Source organism: Dermacentor andersoni, chromosome 3 (assembly GCF_023375885.2).
Source record: "Dermacentor andersoni chromosome 3, qqDerAnde1_hic_scaffold, whole genome shotgun sequence".
NCBI classification, from domain to species: domain Eukaryota; kingdom Metazoa; phylum Arthropoda; class Arachnida; order Ixodida; family Ixodidae; genus Dermacentor; species Dermacentor andersoni.
Genome location: NC_092816.1, coordinates 18,173,776 through 18,191,410, shown reverse-complemented (window position 1 = coordinate 18,191,410; position 17,635 = coordinate 18,173,776). Strand labels below are relative to the sequence as shown.

The 17,635-nt window shown below is 45.5% G+C and overlaps 1 protein-coding gene across 4 annotated transcripts in view; it reads left to right on the top strand.

Moving 5' to 3' along the window:
- Positions 1–17,635, top strand: part of Lztr1 (Leucine zipper like transcription regulator 1) — a 60,551-nt gene that overhangs the window by 15,670 nt on the left and 27,246 nt on the right. For all 4 annotated transcript variants that reach the window (XR_011893276.1, XM_050169150.3, XM_055065552.2 and 1 more), the window contains 5 exons: positions 283–337; positions 7,880–8,083; positions 10,129–10,230; positions 11,611–11,752; positions 12,682–12,746. Coding sequence is in view for 3 of the 4 variants with exons in the window: in XM_050169150.3 (XP_050025107.1) it covers positions 283–337; positions 7,880–8,083; positions 10,129–10,230; positions 11,611–11,752; positions 12,682–12,746 (568 nt within the window). In the remaining variant the exon portion in view is untranslated. The remainder of the gene's footprint in view (positions 1–282; positions 338–7,879; positions 8,084–10,128; positions 10,231–11,610; positions 11,753–12,681; positions 12,747–17,635) is intronic.

Genomic DNA, 17,635 nt, shown 5'->3' with positions numbered 1-17,635 from the left:
GGAAAATGTAACACCAAGTACCTTGTGCTCGCTTACTATAGTGATGTTCTGACCTTCATATAAAATAGGTTTTAGCAGTTCGGGTGCTTTATTTCTTGATGGAATATAATTACCTTTGTTTTCAGAGGATTAATACTTATTTCGTACACTTAACCTTAGGGTGCTCACTGCTACGCTAGACCTCTTTTGTGAAAGTTTCATGTATGGTTCGCTTTGCGTGTCAGAGTTCACTAGCTCAAGCTCATCTCTCTACTTTCTTTTGAATAATTGCTTCTCTTGCAGCTTTGACCTGGATTCTCAGACATGGTCCATTATTCAACCATCCCCAGATAGCGAGGTAATGTTCCAGTGTGAATTTGACACTTATTTAAAGCTCACTTTTATTTTCTTGGTGTTTTAGTTGGCGGATAGAAGTGAAGGGGGTGAAGCGAAAAGTAAATTAATTGCTTAAACTAGTTGTAAACCGTCGCTTGAACATGCATGTGTGCACACACATACACAACACACACACACATAGAATAAAAGAGAGAGGACGAAATGAAACTGAGGAAACTTCATTCTCTGGGAGAGTCTGGTACAGGGAGACGTGCTCAGGCACCTGCGGTTGGGAATTACGCAGCATTGAAATTCCATCACATTGCAAACTTTACAGCTTTATAAGGAATTTTTTTATAGTAATGATGAATACTACAGTAACAACTCTTCTTTGTACAATAGAATAACTAAACATGTGTCTTTGTATCAGTTGACTAACAACTACTGTATAGTTTTTATTGCTACTTTTTGAGATACATTCACCAGAACATTTACATATGCCTCATGATGGCACCATCTGTTTCACTGTAGGTATCTATATTGTGTTGATTTGGGATCATATTTTGTTGGAGAAAAGCAGGAAACTGGGCCAGTATGTGCTACATTTTCCAGGAATAAACGAGAAGAAAGGGGTTTAACCGAGGGGCCCGATTTTTATTAGTCATATCATAAGAAGCCAACAAACACTGACACAAAGGACAGCATAGGGAAATTACTTGTGCTTAATAAATGAAATAAAGAAATGACCGGTTGCCTTCACCCCAAAAGATCACATTCTCATGACGCCTGCGGCAGAAAGAATGTTCCACATTCGCCGCCAAGGTCTGTGAGTGGTGACGCTGGGTAACACTCCCAGGGTTCTACTAGGAAACATAAATACCCAAGAACGTGGATGGGGAAATGGCGCCACGGTAGCTCAATTGGTAGAGCATCGCACGCGAGATGTGAAGGTTGTGGGATTGCTCCCCACCTGCGGCAAGTTGTTTTTTCATCCACTTTCATTTCCATTAACTTATCGTTTCTTTATTTCATTTATTAAACACAGGTAATTTCCCCTATGTTGTCCTTGGTGTCAGTGTTTGTTGGCTTCTTATGATATGACTAATAAAAATTGGGCCCCTTGGTTAAATCCATTTCTTCTCGTTTATTACATAACGAGGGTCTCGAATCCAGCAAAATTGATGTCTTCAGGTAGCATGTGTGGGTTTATTGACCAGTTGCCTTCACCCAAAAAGATCACATTCTTGTGACGTCTGCGGCAGAAAGGACGTTCCACATCCACCGCCAAGGTCTGTGAGTGGTGGCGCTGGCTAACACTCCCAGGGTTCTACTAGGAAACATAAATACCCAAGAAAGAGGGTGGGGAAACGGCGCCGTGGTAGCTCAATTGGTGGAGCATTGCATGCGAAATGCGAAGGTTGTGGGATCGTTTCCCACCTGCAGCAAGTTGTTTTTTCATCCACTTTCATTTCCATTAATTTATTGTTTCTTTATTCCATTCATCAAGCACAAGTAATTTCCCCTATGTTGTCGTTGGTGTCAGAGTTTCCAGGAATGTCACACACATTATTTCTTTAAATGCAAATTATGACTAAAAATGTGGGATCTTTCATGTGAATAAATTATGCACTAATATAGATCCACCTACCTGCAGCTGTGGCTAAGACGAAATTACTGGTTCAATTCCTAGCCATCATGGTGGCACTTCAGTTGTGGAAGAATGTAAGAAAAATCATGTGACAAGGCTTTCATCATCATCATCAGCCTGGTTATGCCCACTGCAGGGCAAAGGCCTCTCCTATACTTCTCCAACTACCCTGGTCATGTACTAATTGTGGCCATGTTTTCCCTGCAAACTTCTTAATCTCGTCAGCCCACCTGACTTTCTGCCGCCCTCTGCTACGATTCCCTTCCCTTGGAATCCATTCCGTAACTCTTAATGACCATCGGTTATCTTCTCTCCTCATTACGTGTCCTGCCCTTGCCCATTTCTTTTTCTTGATTTCACCTAAGATATCATTAACTTGCGTTTGTTCCCTCACCCAATCTGCTCTTTTCTTATCCCTTAACGTTACACCTATCATTCTTCTTTCCATAGCTCGTTGCGTCGTCCTCAATTTAAGTAGAACCCTTTCCGTAAGCCTCCAGGTTTCTGCCCCGTACGTGAGTACTGGTAAGACACAGCTGTTATAAACTTTTCTCTTGAGGGATAATGGCAACCTGCTGTTCATGATCTGAGAATGCCTGCCAAACGCACCCCAGCCCATTCTTATTCTTCTGATTATTTCAGTCTCATTATCCGGATCCGCAGTCACTACCTGTCCTGAGTAGATGTATTCCCTTACCACTTCCAGTGCCTCCCTACCTATTGTAAACTGCTGTTCTCTTCCGAGACCGTTAAACATTACTTTAGTTTTCTGCAGATTAACCCTTTCGCTGTCGCACCTTTCTGGCCGTGACGCACCCCCAGTGTCGGCTTGGTTTCAGGGAACGAGCATAACAGGGAATGAACATAGCAATTTATTTTTGATTATGATTGGTATACAAATAACATAGTCAATGCAATATGCACATTTCAATGTTCTGCAGCTGTTATTAGTAAACATCATCATCATCATCAGCCTGACTATAACATCCGTTCAACATCCGAATCTGACGATGCGCAACTCATTTCTTCGTCGTGTTAGACGCTGTCCGAGTCCAAATCCGAGCTCGGCTCGTATTCTGAATCGTAAGAGCCACCGCTTCAATGAACAGACGAAGGTCTCGCGCCGCTCAGCTATCCGAAAGTAACCGCGCGCAGGGAGGATGCGCTTTCAGTCGCCCGCGCCACGGAGATAAATGGGACATTGTGTGATCAAGAAGAGGGAGATGGAAAAAGGCTAAAACAAAGTTCGAAGGGCTTTACGTTTACTGCTGGAAGTCGGAAGCGAGGGTGCGGCGAGAGACGGACGGACGGAAAAAACTTTAATGGAAAAAGGACCTGCGAGGTTGCCAGCCCGGGCTCAGGCCACCCGGGCATTGTGTGCGGTGAGGCATAGCCTTTCCACCGCTGCCCGGGCCCGCTGGATAGCCCATAATTGGTCGTGTAGTTCTGAGCTAGTCAGAGCGCTTAGCCATCGCTCCTCGAGAAGGTCCGGTTCTATGTTGTCCTCTACGTATACTGAACTGATCTGTGTGCACTTCCACAAGATGTGTGCCATGTCTGCGTGTTCGTGTTTGCAGAGCTTGCAGCTTGCGTCTGGATATTGTGTTGAATTTATTCTGTTTAAGTGTACTGGGTTTCGGAACGTTCTGGTTTGTAATCTTCTCCAATCTGTTTCTTGAGACCTGTCGAGTTGTTTGTGGGGTTGTGGGTATGCTTCTCTTTGTTTCGTGTAGTGTGTCAGTATGTCGTGGTACGTGACCAGTCTGTCCCTGTCGTCTTTTATCGCTTCTTCATCGTTGTCGCCTCCTCCGTCTTCTCCATCGCCTCCGCCGCAGTCCTTCCCCCTTCCCCGGGGGTTGCGGGGTGTTGGGCCGTCACTGGCCGTGCCGCGGTGGGTTAGTTTTCGCGCGACTCGGTGGGCCTTCTCGTTGAGGTTGGGAGGGGCACTCATGGTAACTTCTCCCATATGTGCCGGGATCTATTTGAGGTATTTGGGTGTAATTGTGCCATTCCTAAAGTCTTCTGCTCTGTGGTTCAGGATTTTGGCCGCCTCGGTGGAGACCCAGCCCTTTGTGAAATTCCTAATAGCCGTCTTGGAGTCGCTGATTATTGTTCTGTATTGTTGCCGACCGCTGATTATAGCCAATGCGATTGCGGTTTCTTCCGCTGCCTCCGACGATCTAGTCCTTACGGAGCCCGCAGTCACGGTCTTTCCTTTCGTGCATACGACCGCCATTGCGAAGAGGGAGTTACCTTTGTCAGCGCCGACACCACCATTGTCGTCCCTGTTTCGGGGGTACCGCGCGGCGTCTACGAAGAGCACCCCCTCCCGCGCGCCGTGGTTTTTGAGAATCGTTTTCGTGCGGCATTTCCTTCTCTCGACGTTGTGCACGGGGTGCATGTTCTTCGGGATATTTTCCGTGTTAATTGCGGCTCGGACGTCTGGGTGAATCTGCATCTTGAGGCCGTTCATTCCGTGGTAGTTTATGCCGATCTTTTCCATGATTTCTCTGCCCGCCTTGGTTCTGGAGAGTCTTTCGAGTTGCGCTATTCTCTGTGCTTCTGCGATCTCTTCCAGCGTGTTATGCACCCCGAGTTGTAGTAACCTTTCGTTTCTTGTGTATTGGGGGAGACCCAGTGCTGTTCTGTACGCTTTTCTAATGAGCGCGTCGATCCTGTCTTTCTCGGCCTTGTTCCAGTGGACGAATGCCGCCACGTACGCGACGTGGCTGATCGCGAAGGCCTGAACGAGCCGTACGACGTTTCTTTCTTTAATGCCCCTCCTGTTGTTGGAGACTCTCTGTATTAGCCGAATGGCCGCCGTGACTTTCTTTTCCAGGCGTGTTATAGTTTCCGTGTTTGTTCCCCTGGCTTCGATCCAGAGACCCAGGACTCTAATCTTTTGGACCATGGGTATCTCCGTGCCTTTCCTCGTGGTTAATCTGATTCCCCTTTTGTGTAGTTCCGCTACGTCTCTGGACGGTTTGCCGAACCTCCTGGGGCGGTAGAGCAGCAATTCCGATTTTTCCGGCGAGCATTCAAGTCCGGTGCCCTCTAGATGATTTTCGATTGCCTCCACCGCCCCTTGAAGTCTGTTTTCCATATCGCCCTCGCTTGCGTCTTTCGTGGTCCAAATCGTAATGTCGTCTGCATAAACGGTGTGATTAATGCCTTCTATTCGGTCCAGTTTTTCCGATAGTCCGATCATGACGAGATTGAAGAGCATCGGTGACACGACGGACCCTTGCGGGTGCCAGCGCTGCCCATGTCCACCTGGATACTCTCCTCCTCGTCTAGTCTGATTCTGGCTGTTCTTCCCGTAAGGAAATTTCGGATAAAATTATACGTTCGTTCGCCCAGGCCGAGTTGCATGATTCTGTCGAGTATGGCCGTGTGCTTGACCCTGTCGAAGGCCTTCTTTAGATCAAGTCCAAGTATTGCCCTCAAGCCCCGCCCCGTGGTATCTATGACTAGCTCCTTTAGTTGTATCATGGCGTCTTGTGTAGAGAGCCCTCTTCTGAAGCCAATCGTGTTGCTGTGGTACAGGTCGTTTGACTCCAGGTAGCCGTTAACTCTACTCAGGCAAGCGTGCTCCATCACTTTACCAACGCAGGAAGTGAGAGAGATCGGCCGCATGTTCTGTATTTCTAAGGGTTTACCCGGCTTCGGGATGAGGATCACATCGGACCTCTTCCATTCGTCGGGTATCCCGCCGTTCCGCCAGCACTCGTTGATGTAGTCTGTCAAGCGGCTCGTTGCCTGGTCGTCCAGATTCCGGAGCATCTTGTTGGTCACTTTGTCGGGGCCCGGAGCCGACTTGGTCTTGATGGTCTGCAGGACCGCCTTGATTTCTTGCTGGGAGAAATCTCTGTCGAGGTCTTCGTTGGGAGAGCCCGAGTAGTTCCGGTGTTCAATGGCTGGAGGTTTCTCAAGGTAGAGCTTGACGATTTCATCACCCATTTCACGGATGTTTCCTTTGTACTTGTGTCTGAGCTTGGTCATTTCCGCTTTCGCCGCTGTCTTCGTTCCCGACGGGTCGAGCAGGCGCTTGAGGATCTTCCACGTCTTGCCCGTGTTGATGTTGCCGTCCATGGCGTCGTCCATGGCGGCGAGAGAGCGAAAGCAGCAATTGAGTCACCCTTTTCGGAGAGGCAACGGTGATGCGTGCGCCTGAACTTGACGCGCCGTAGCAGACGCACCAACAGAAGAAAAATAAAAACCTTCAAACCGGCGGAGATGGCAGAATAACCCTTGAACCCATAACCACACGCGCGCGACGCATGATCCAGCGAACGCGGAGCCACCGCGCCACTCAGCAAAAAGAGGGGGGGGGGGGGCGTGGCAGTCGCACCGTACTCTTCAATACATGTACTAACACAGGTCGGGGCGAAAATACGAACTTGTAGGAAGAGTCAACAGATGGCGTGGCCAAGTCCGGGAGCGCCAGCTTTGCGCTCAGGCGCGAAATTTTGAACGCGCGATAGAGAACGTACCGGTACGTCAGTGACACTGTGGGGGGGAAGCGCGATGACGTACCGGTACGTCCGTGACAGCGAAAGGGTTACTTTTTAGACCCACCCTTCGGCTTTGCCTCTCCAGGTCAGTGAGCATGCATTGCAGTTGGTCCCCTGAGTTACTACGCAAGGCAATATCATCAGCGAATCGCAAGTTACTAAGGTATTCTCCATTAACTCTTATCCCCAATTCTTCTCTATCCAGGTCTCTGAATACCTCCTGTAAACACGCTGTGAATAGCATTGGAGAGATCGTATCTCCCTGCCTGACGCCTTTCTTTATTGGGATTTTGCTGCTTTCTTTATGGAGGACTACGGTGGCTATGGAGCCGCTATAGATATCTTTCAGTATTTTTACATACGGCTCGTCTACAACCTGATTCCGTAATGCCTCCATGACTGCTGAGGTTTCGACTGAATCAAATGCTTTCTCGTAATCAATGAAAGCTATATATAAAGGTTGGTTATATTCCGCACATTTTTCTATCACCTGATTGATAGTGTGAATATGGTCTATTGTTGAGTAGCCTTTACGGAATCCTGCCTGGTCCTTCGTTTGACGGAAGTCTAAGGTGTTCCTGATTCTATTTGCAATTACCTTAGTAAATACTTTGTAGGCAACAGACAGTAAACTGATAGGTCTATAGTTTTTCAAGTCTTTGGCGTCCCCTTTCTTATGGATTAGGATTATGTTAGCATTTTTCCAAGATTCGGGTACGCTCGAAGTCATCAGGCATTGCGTATACAGGGTGGCCAGTTTCTCTAGAACAATCTGCCCACCATCCTTCACCAAATCTGCTGTTAGCTGATCCTCCCCAGCTGCCTTCCCCCTTTGCATAGCTCCCAAGGCTTTCTTTACTTCTTCCGGCGTTACCTGTGGGATTTCGAATTCCTCTAGACTATTCTCTCTTCCATTATCGTCGTGGGTGCCACTGGTACTGTATAAATCTCTATAGAACTCCTCAGCCACTTGAACTATCTCATCCATATTAGTAATGATATTGCCGGCTTTGTCTCTTAACGCATACATCTGATTCTTGCCAGTTCCTAGTTTCTTCTTCACTGCTTTTAGGCTTTCTCCATTCCTGAGAGCATGTTCAATTCTATCCATATTATACTAGTAGTATAATATGGATATATATGGTATAATATATAATATAGTATAATATGGACAAGGCTTTGGTGCACGTTAAAGCAGTACAGCTTGTCAAAGTTAATCTGAAACCCTCCACGACCAAGTATCTCTAGCTCAGGCATTTGATGTTAGGAAAGCTGTTAGAAAATTTGCTGTTAGTAAAGGAAGAAAAATGTTTTTGAAAGAAATCCCACGAAGGTTGTGTAGAATTCTTGAGGAATACACACTCGTGATGCTGAATCATGCCTACATGTTTTGTATCCACAGGTTCCATCGGGGCGTCTATTTCATGCGGCTGCTGTGGTTGGGGAGGCCCAGTACATATTTGGTGGAACTGTGGACAACAATGTGCGAAGCCGCGAGATGTTTCGCTTTCAGTTCTCCTGTTACCCAAAGTGTACGCTGCACGACGACTTTGGCCGCCTGCTCGAGACGCAGCAGTTCTGCGATGTCCAGTTCCTTGTGGGTCTGGTGAGTCAGTGTAGAATATTTTACACGAGTCTTTGTTAAGGGAAGGCCTTTGCTTATTTGCTTATTTTGCTAGATTGGGACAGAGACAGCCACCTCTGCCCTGCTCTTTTTTTTATGCTGGTTTCTTATTCTTAATGATGTGGCACATCAACAGGTCTAGCAGCACAGTCTGTTGGTACATCTGATTGGTCTATGCTTAAAAAGAGTTATGCAAATTTTTCTTATGCAGTTAAGAAGTATATCCATACGTCAAATTAGTGAAAAAAGCACCTCTGTGATATTGCTAGCGTGCAGGTGCGTACACAGAAAAGTTAATTTGCTGTTTTATTTGCTGGGACCACTTCATTTGGCACTCACGTTAATCTACAGCCTAAGGAGTGTTCTTTTGCTTTAGCTTTGGGATGACTAGTAAAATGCTAAACATTGGCCGGAACTACCTGGAAAATTGTTTGTCATGTTTGGCAACAGTGATAACCACTTTCGTATGTGATAAGGTGCAGAGGTCTGCACTATAGGAGGCTTACATCGAAGTACCAAATCATCGTTACTCTATTACAAATAGTACCCGAAAATATCTTGCAAGTCATTTTTCAATGTCGTCTCCACCTTTCGCTCTAAAAATGTACTCAAGCTGTGAAGGAGTGTCTTCTGACAGGAGGACACTTAAGTGATACTGCCATTTGGAATTTCCTTGATTGCTGTAGTATGCTGAGTACCGTATTTACTCGCATAATGATCGCACTTCTTGGCAAAAAAAATTGATGCAAATTCAGGGGTGCAATCATTACGCGGGTTAAATTTTCCACGAAAAGAAATCTTTTTTTTTCATCCCGCATTTGCTGCGAGACGACAACTGATCAACAAAACAGGCGGCTGCCGCTGTAACAGTGCGGGACACCAAAACAATAATGGCGGCTGGCGGAGCAAGCCGAACGCGCCGAACATTATTTTTTTTTTCTCGTGAGTGCATTATGTGCATTGAAACAGTTTATTCCATATCGGTAATGAATAATATCATTAATATCGGCAAGTTTGTGGCAATAACGTAGCCATGTCCACTTTGAGGGAACAGAAACAGATATGGGCGCGCTTAGCTGCCAGTGACATAGTGACATGGTGGGTATGCTGCGGAAACTGCGGCATTTGTTTTCAGTACTATCCTAATACGGCACGTTTCCGTTAAGGGTGGGCGAATATCTTAGCTGTGTTACAAGTGTCGGCATATGAATAATGTGCACTTCTATCGTATCAGTGTAAATGTGGCTACTATCGTTGCTGCTCGTGATTTGTTGCGTGCCCATGAGTGCAGACAAGAAGAATCGAAAGGAGCCTTTGTTGTTGTTGTTGTTGTTGACCACAACCATTATAAAGGCTACACATAGTAAAGCCAAGGCAAGTTTGGTTGTAGCTTTTTTTTTTTTCATGGAAGTGTGGAAAGTGATGAAAGGAATGAAATGGGGCATCTGCTTAAGAATGTTTGACGCATGCAGACTACTTGGTATGTCTTGAAGAGTCGTTCGCATAGCATTTGACAGCATTCGATAGATGGTAAGCGCGATAATCATTAGATAGACTTGGCACACGAAATATCGCTGCAGCAAGTTTGGGGTGCGATCATCATACGGGGAAGAAAAAGAATCAAATTTTGATGACAGAATTCAGGGGTGCGATCATCATGCGAGGGCAATCATTATGCAAGTAAATATGGTATTTATTTCAAAGTTTGTGTTCAGTGCTCTGTGCCTGTAATATTGTGTTGTAACTACCAGCCGCAGCAGCCCAGTGGTGTTGTGCTGCTGATCTAGAGGTTGTGGGTTTGATTCCCAGCCGTGGTGGCCATATTTTGATAGGGCTGAAATAAAAAAAATGCTCATGTACTTAGATTTAGATGCATGGTAAAGAAGGCAAGGTGGTCAAAATTAATCTAGTGTCCCCTCACTACAGTGTGCATTCTCATAATCAGATTGTGGTTTTGGGACCTTAGACCCCAGAATTTAACTTCATTAATTTTAACTGTGTTTAACTGTGAAATCGTGTGTGTGCAGGAGGAAGTGTCCATTCTGGCACATGTGGCTTTTGTGGCTGCCCGGTCAACTTGGCTTCGGGACAAAATTAGCAAGGCACGAGAGGCGCAAGTGATAATTGAGGTGTGTGCTGTCTGTCGTTGTGAAGAAATGTTAAAGCATGACATGTGGGAGCTATACTTTTGCACCAGTGCACAAGTAGTTTTGTATCCCTGGGTGCACTATGTCTTATTGTTGAGCTAAACAATGCAAAGATTATAAGTTGTAGGTCATTGCAATTGAAACACTTTTTGAACATAGTATGAAAACATTGTTGACCTGTCATAGAGGCTGCTGTGAACATGTGGGTCAAATGTTACTGCACTGCATGGAGCATGGAACTTATAATCTCCTGTCAAACACAGTGAAAAGTTGCTTACTCTTATTTCCGCAATGTCATCATGCAGCAGCATCAAAAGCAGTTGGACCAGCCAGCAAGCACTATTGGGTGATTTCATGATCACGAGAGCATTCTCAGTAACACCTAATTGGAAATTTTGGGTTACGTAAATAAAAAATATACGTCTGCAATGTCAAAAAGACAGAAAAATTATGTCATCCTTGCACTGCACGTAGCTGCGTTTGCTGCGTGTGGCCTTGAAAATACCAGTGACGTGCTGCATATCATAGTCTACCGTGGCCACCAAAGTGTGCAAGCACTTGGTGATAGAGAAAGGTGTGACTCCCTATAATTAGGTTCAAGGCTTAATGGTCCAACGGTTTGTGACCCTATTGCTTTTATAATATGCAATCCACTAGGGTTTTTAAGCAGTATGTGTCCTTGTGTTTGACTTAAATGCCGACTTGCCATGTCAAATCTAGTGCCACTCTTTATGATACAGTGTCGCTGTAACAAACTCAAGCGGGCCTACTTCATGAACCACTATATTACTTCTACACCACCATCAACATCTCGCTCCTCCTTTCTTTCCTTCCGTGATGCCCTCAGGCGAGAGCAACAGCTGCTACTGCTTCTGATGACAGTTTTAGTCGTAATCAAAAGCTGTCTGCACTTTGAATAAATGTTTAGATCGATTTTTGGTCTAAATTAGGAAAAGGTAGTTACATAGTTGTTATGAAAGGGCCTAACTCGGGAGATACCTAATCAAACCCGAGTTGTGCCATGAAATTCTTCAATTTATGCAGTTTCCTCCTGCATTCATAGACTGAAATACATCCTTGAGTTATTGGTCTGACTCCCTATAATGGGGGCTGTTTTCTGTGGAAAAAAAAGGAGCACTGTCATGTCATAAAGATTTGATTCACACGTGCATGTTGGCAAGGTACCGTGGAGATTAGCTACGACGAGTGTGAGCTTGGGCACCAAACACACTTTGAGGGTAAACTATGCGATCTCTCGCATCGCAGGTGCACGTGAGAGCATTGTGGTATATTTCATGGCATCTTATATCTAATACTCGTGTGACTTTTATTGCACACACATCTCCCATGTCCCATTTGCAGGCTGAGGCTACTTTTGATGGTGGGGGAAGTGTATACCCAACTGCAGCTGCGCTTCAGGTGCGCCTCCCAGATGCCGTGCCCGAGGCATTTGAACTTGTGCTCACATACATCTACACCGATCGCATTGATCCTACCAAAAAAAGTTAGTGAACTTACTTTGAGTCATAAAATTGTGGATTGAACATTTTCCTTTTCACGTCAGGAGCTTTTATACAGTCAATTTTCTCCTAGTTTAATTTCAGTGCATGTCGATCATCAGAGTTGGGATTAGGAAAGAGCCGCCTTTGATGGCCCTCCTGTCTGAGGGAGGAGTGTAAAGGTTTATGCACTAGAATAGCAGCTTGGGCTTGTTGGTTTTCCATCCTGTTGTTAACAGCGCAAAAAGTAGACGAGAGACGAGACAAGAAGACACCACAAGCGCTGTGGTGTCTTCTTGTCTCGTCTCTCGTCTACATTTTGCGCTGTTAACAGCAGGAAGGTTTATGCAGATGTTTAAATGTAAAACTGGTAACTAGAACATCACCATGCTTACTATTTGTGCAGTCAACTATTCACCATAGTTGACCTGAGTACACAGATGCAGCAGAGAAAACCGAGAAGTCTAGCTGAACACTATTTTCAAAAGTTTAATCGATGAAGCTCGTAGTAGAGGTGTTGTCAGCAACAAATGAAAGTTACAGAAGACAAGAAACAGCCACATAGTACAGCATTTCAATAGCCCTTAGAGGATACTTTCTCCAAGGCCAGTGTTTCGAATCCTGCCACTAGAAAACGTTTATTTCCTTTATTAAGCAGTGAGGATACATGCTAATATTCTGGTGGAAACTAGTTACATGTAAATGGTACTATGAGCCCGACAAATGCTTGTATGTTGAAAATGACTGTTCTGACAGTCACTAGAAATTGATGGGTATGTTAGCAAGAAACTGAGCCAGTCACACAGAGGATTTGCTTTGCCAAAAGGTTATCTAACTCTTTTTGGCTGAGAATCTATTGCTAGCACCAGTTGTTCTGACTTATTACTTTTTACAGTCCGAAATAATCTGTTGTGTCTCGTGTTCTTGATTCCAGGTCGAGACCCTATGAGTGACCGCATTGTTCTTCTTATGATGGATGTCTATAGGCTGGCTGTGCAGGTAAGTTCTAAATTGTATAAATGTTGCAAAGAAGAGAACTCATTGTTGATGATTTGAACATTCTGGAGTGGCAAGCTAACAATTCTGCTAACATTTCTGAGCAACAACCCAATTCAGAAGGGGTAAGCTGCTTGTGTTTAGCAAAGAATTAAACATTGTGCTGCAGTTACACATGTGAGAGAACTTTCTATACTTATGTGACAATGAATGGAGAATGGAGAAGTGGAGAGAACAATGAATGGAGAAGTGGACACTTAGCTCAGCCAAGCTGGATAATCCTGAATATGTTCCTGCAATCAGTGATTGTTACTTATTTGTATAGAGCTTTGCCAGCTAGCGATACTTGACATGCTAATTATGCTGACTAATCGTAAGAGTAAAGAAAATTCTATATTATGCATGTGAAAGAAAGGAATCATGCTTTCATTTCTCTGGTTACCTTGGTTTGAACTTATGTCATCGTGGTTGCCATCTTGAGAGTATACTAGCATTTTAAATGTTGTTTAAACAAGAAATGTGGCAGCATGACTGGCGCATCTTGCACTGTGCGACAAATTGATAACAGTGATAACATAGTAAAATAATGGTCACTGTCAAAAAGCAAAACAATGCATACTTAATGATATGGTGCACTGACATCATCATGGGCGCCATATTAGTGTACTAGCACAGTGAGAAGCTGTATCCATGACATTACGGGCATACTACTGAAATCTTTTGATCTATTGAAATCAGGCAGATGTAAGAATAATATGCGGATATGCCTGCTCAAAGATAGCATGTGTAAGTACCATGAGTTTGTGCCAGCCTGCTGTATATTGTGCCATACCACGTGCTTATTATCGAGGCGACGGGAGCTGCCATACTACATGCATATCAGCGAGGCGACGGGAGCTCCCACTTCTCCGCAACGAATCAAGAATTCGACGTGCGTGACCTCAGCACCTGCCAAACTGGTTCCTGCCGACGAGGGGTTGCCAAAGGGATTTAAGGGAGAACTGGCCCATTGTGAGCAGAGAGAGTCGCCTCCAGCCACCCAGTCGGTCTGATGCGCTCTTACAGCTACATGTACGCTATCATCCACTACATATCTGTAAATTTGTAAAGTTTTTCATTTCTTCTTCGTCTGCGAAAAAAGTCCGTCTCTCGTCCTCCACCGCAAGGTCACAACAGTGGATGGCAAGCTGTGGGATTCAAAGCCAGATAACGCCCGCTACACCGCTCAACGGCAGCCATGAGGTCGACCGGCGTCAGCTACTTTGGAGGGGTGAGTGCCCGGCGTTTGCCTTTCGCATCGCCAGACCTCTGTTGCACATGTAAATGCTAAGGACAATTTCTCAAGTATCCTGAAAGGGTTGGAGTGGTTTTGTCTTAGTTCGCTTCAGGCCTTGCATAGATTTCCAGCTTCGGAAGCAAAGCTAATTTAGAGGCAAAACCGGAGACAAGCCATCAGATCGCGATGGAGAAGCTCAGGATACAGGACCTCCTTGATGTTTGTCAGGAGATGGGCATTTCGGTTGCTGCGGCAAGGCGAAAAAAAGCCATTCTGGATGCTATAAGGGCACAAGAGGTAACTGAGGAGGAAGTCGAAGAGGTTTGGAGATAAATTCTTGAGAGGAGAAGCGATAAAAAAATGCACAATGAGGCAGAAGAAAAAAAGGCGCGAGGAAGCAGGGGAGCAGAAAAGGCACGAGGAGGCAGAGGAGAGAAAAAGGCGCGAGGATGCAGAGGAGAAAGAAAGGCACGAAGAGTGAGGTTATGCTCTTAAAATGAGAGAATTGGAAATATGACAAGTTTTAATCAGCTTGGCGCGTTCAAGTCCCCTTTCCGGTGTAGACGATACACCTAAACTGAGAATACAGGACCTCATGCTACTGTACAAGATAGTGCGATGATATCGCACTTTTTCTCGTGAATTTCGAGCGTACGTGTGAAAAGATAGTGCTTGACGAAAGCCTTTGGTCTCAAAAACTTCTTTCAGTTGACGCAGGAGAGGCCGCAGAAGTTCTCACACGCTTGTCTAAAGGAGACTGTAAGAAGTATGGAAAGGTAAAAGCCGCGCTTCTTCGCAAATACTGCCTCTCCGCCGAGGCATTTCGACAGCGGTTTAGACAGGCAAAAAGGGGCAGTGAGTCGCACACTGAGTTCGCGTATGAGTTAAAGTCTAATTCAAAAGAGTGGCTTAAAAGGGCAGAAGTGCAACCACGACAAGGTGCTTGAATGCATAGCACTGGAGCTGTTCTACTGAGTTCTTCCAGAACAAGTTAGACTTTGGCTGCAGGACAGGCTCCCAGAGGTAGACCTAGAGAAGGCAGCGCAGCTTGCGGAGGAATATTACACGTGCCAAAACTTCCAAGAAAAACCAATTCAGGAAGATAGGCTATAAAAACAGGACTATTCTGTAAAGCGATTTTCCCCTTGTAGTGCAATTTTGCCGAATAAGAAATCATCTACGAGCAACAAAGGAGTATCGACTAAGGCTGAGGAGGCGAGGGAAGGGCTAGCAGAGACAGTCCAGTTAGCTGGGGCTGCTAAAGCTAAGGCAGACGTAGAGCATGCGTTCGAGGCTCGGAGACCAATTATCTGCTTCGTTGCAACAAGGAAGGCCATATTTCCTCAAATGCCAAGGAGAAAATCGCGTTCGCCAGCATTAGCCAGTCAGACGATAATCAGAGGTTGCTTGAGCCATATATGCAGGATGTCGTGGTAAATGGGAAAATGTGCAGGGCACTTCGCAATTCCGCCGCCAACATTGATGTTACTCATCCGTCCTGTGTTTCTCTCGGGGACTATACAGGAGAATGCACCTGGATCAGACAAGTCGCAGAAGAGCACAGCACATGCTTGCCAGTTGCCAGGGTAACCCGCGCAGGCGCTTTTGGAAGTTTGCAAACAGAGGCAGCCGTGGGTCCAAGTTTACCTGAACACTTTTCATATCTTTTTTCGAACAAATCAGAGCAGCTTTTAGAAAAGGAGGGCTGGTTGTTCTCTACCAGTCTCGCTTGCATGACATTATCGCGATCACGGTCACGCGCCCTCTCAAAGAAACGTGAAAGCTCATATTCAGACGAGGAAACTGACAATGTAACATCATCACAGTGGCAGCCTAGGCCAGGAGATATGGCTGATGAAAATCAGAGGACTCAGACTTGTGACGGATCAATTACCAGATCAGTGACAGTGGGTGAGGAGCCTTTCGAGACTCGGGAAAACGGAGCGCCTAGGGCTGAAGTGGAAGGTTCACTGCTTAGTCCCGCATCCTTTTGCTGGGAGCAGCTTAGCAGGGTTGAACGAAAGGCGCTTATCGCAGCACAGAAAAGTGACCCTTCACTAACTGCGCTGCAGGCTAATGTAAATGAAGGGGTGTCCCAAAAGAACATCTCGTTCTACACTAGGTCAGGTCTCAAGTACCGGTTATATCAGGATTTCAAGGGTCGGACATACAACCAACTGCTCGTGCCAGAAAAGTACCGACCACAGCTTTTAGAGTTAGCGCATGGGAATGTTTGGGCGGGTCACTTCGGTATCAAGAAGACAAAGGCTAGGCTAGCGCAGGATTTCTATTGGCCAGGATGCTGGAAAGAGGTTGAAACACTTGTTCGGTCATGTGACGCATGTCAGCAAGTTGGTAAGCCCAATGACAAGTGACAGAATTTTGCTCGGAGCGAGACAGGGCCAAATATAAGTTTTCTTCGATCGCCTCAGCTGTGTCTTGCCTGCCCGAATGACTGTTAAGAATTGCTTTGCAATTTATTCTTTAGCTGTTTATTCTCTTTGAATGTGTCTCTGAGAGCACTATTTGTAGAGGTCTGTATCCCGGGCTCTTTATTGGGTGTGTGTTTCGTGTTTAGTACAATAACTGTAATGGTGCTGTTGAGAGCACAGAGGGGGTTAGAGCGTTTGTTTTCATGGAGTTTGGTCTGGCGTTGTGGAGAGCATTGGGAGGGTGCTCACTTTCACCGAAGTGGTTGGCGTTGATTTTCGGTCACTCTGTGAGCTTTCTCAGATCCAAGCAAAGAAAAGACCAGGGGATGAAAGGGCGGCAAAGCCATTATCTTAACCCCAACAAGGACGTCACTCAATCAGCACATCGCATACATCGAGCCGCGTCGAACAGCTTGACTTCTGGATGTATTATCTGGTGGCGGGGGTGCTGTTGTGCCATACCACGTGCCTATCATCGAGGCGACGGGAGCTGCCATACTACATGCACCATATGCGTATCAGCGAGGTGACAGGAGCTCCCACTTTTCTGTGACGAATCAAGAATGTGACGCGAGTGACGTCAGCAGTTGCCAAACTGGTTCCTGCCGATGAGGGGTCGCCAAAGGGACTTAAGGGAGAACCGACTCATTGCGAGCAGAGAGAGTCGCCTCCAGCCACCCAGTTGGTCTGATGCGCCCTTACAGCTACATTGTTGTTGTTGTTGATAGAGGATGAAAGCAACATTTTTGCTTTCATCCACTATCATCCACTATCTGTAAATATTATATAAAGTTTTTCATTTCTTCTTCGTCTCTTGTCCTCCACCCCGAAGTCACAACAATATATGTAGCACAATAAGTTCAGTTATGTGTTCTAGTTATTTTTTTGTAAATTCAAAAAGTAATTCTGTTAGGAATGTTCTGTTTTTATGTTTGCATCACATGTAGCCCTGTTGGTCCATTTGTCGGTTGTATTAGTGATACACTAGCTCGCAACACATAATGGGTTACTCGCGTTTTAAGTCTGCCAAGAGAATATGATTTTTGCGATTATTTGCCAAATTTGGCCTTTTTCAGCCTGGATTACCAAGCATAAATTCATGTTGATCAACTATAAAGCCATATGTGACCAAATTTGGCACCTGACTGCCTCACAGTGTGCTGTACCCATCTTATGATCATAAG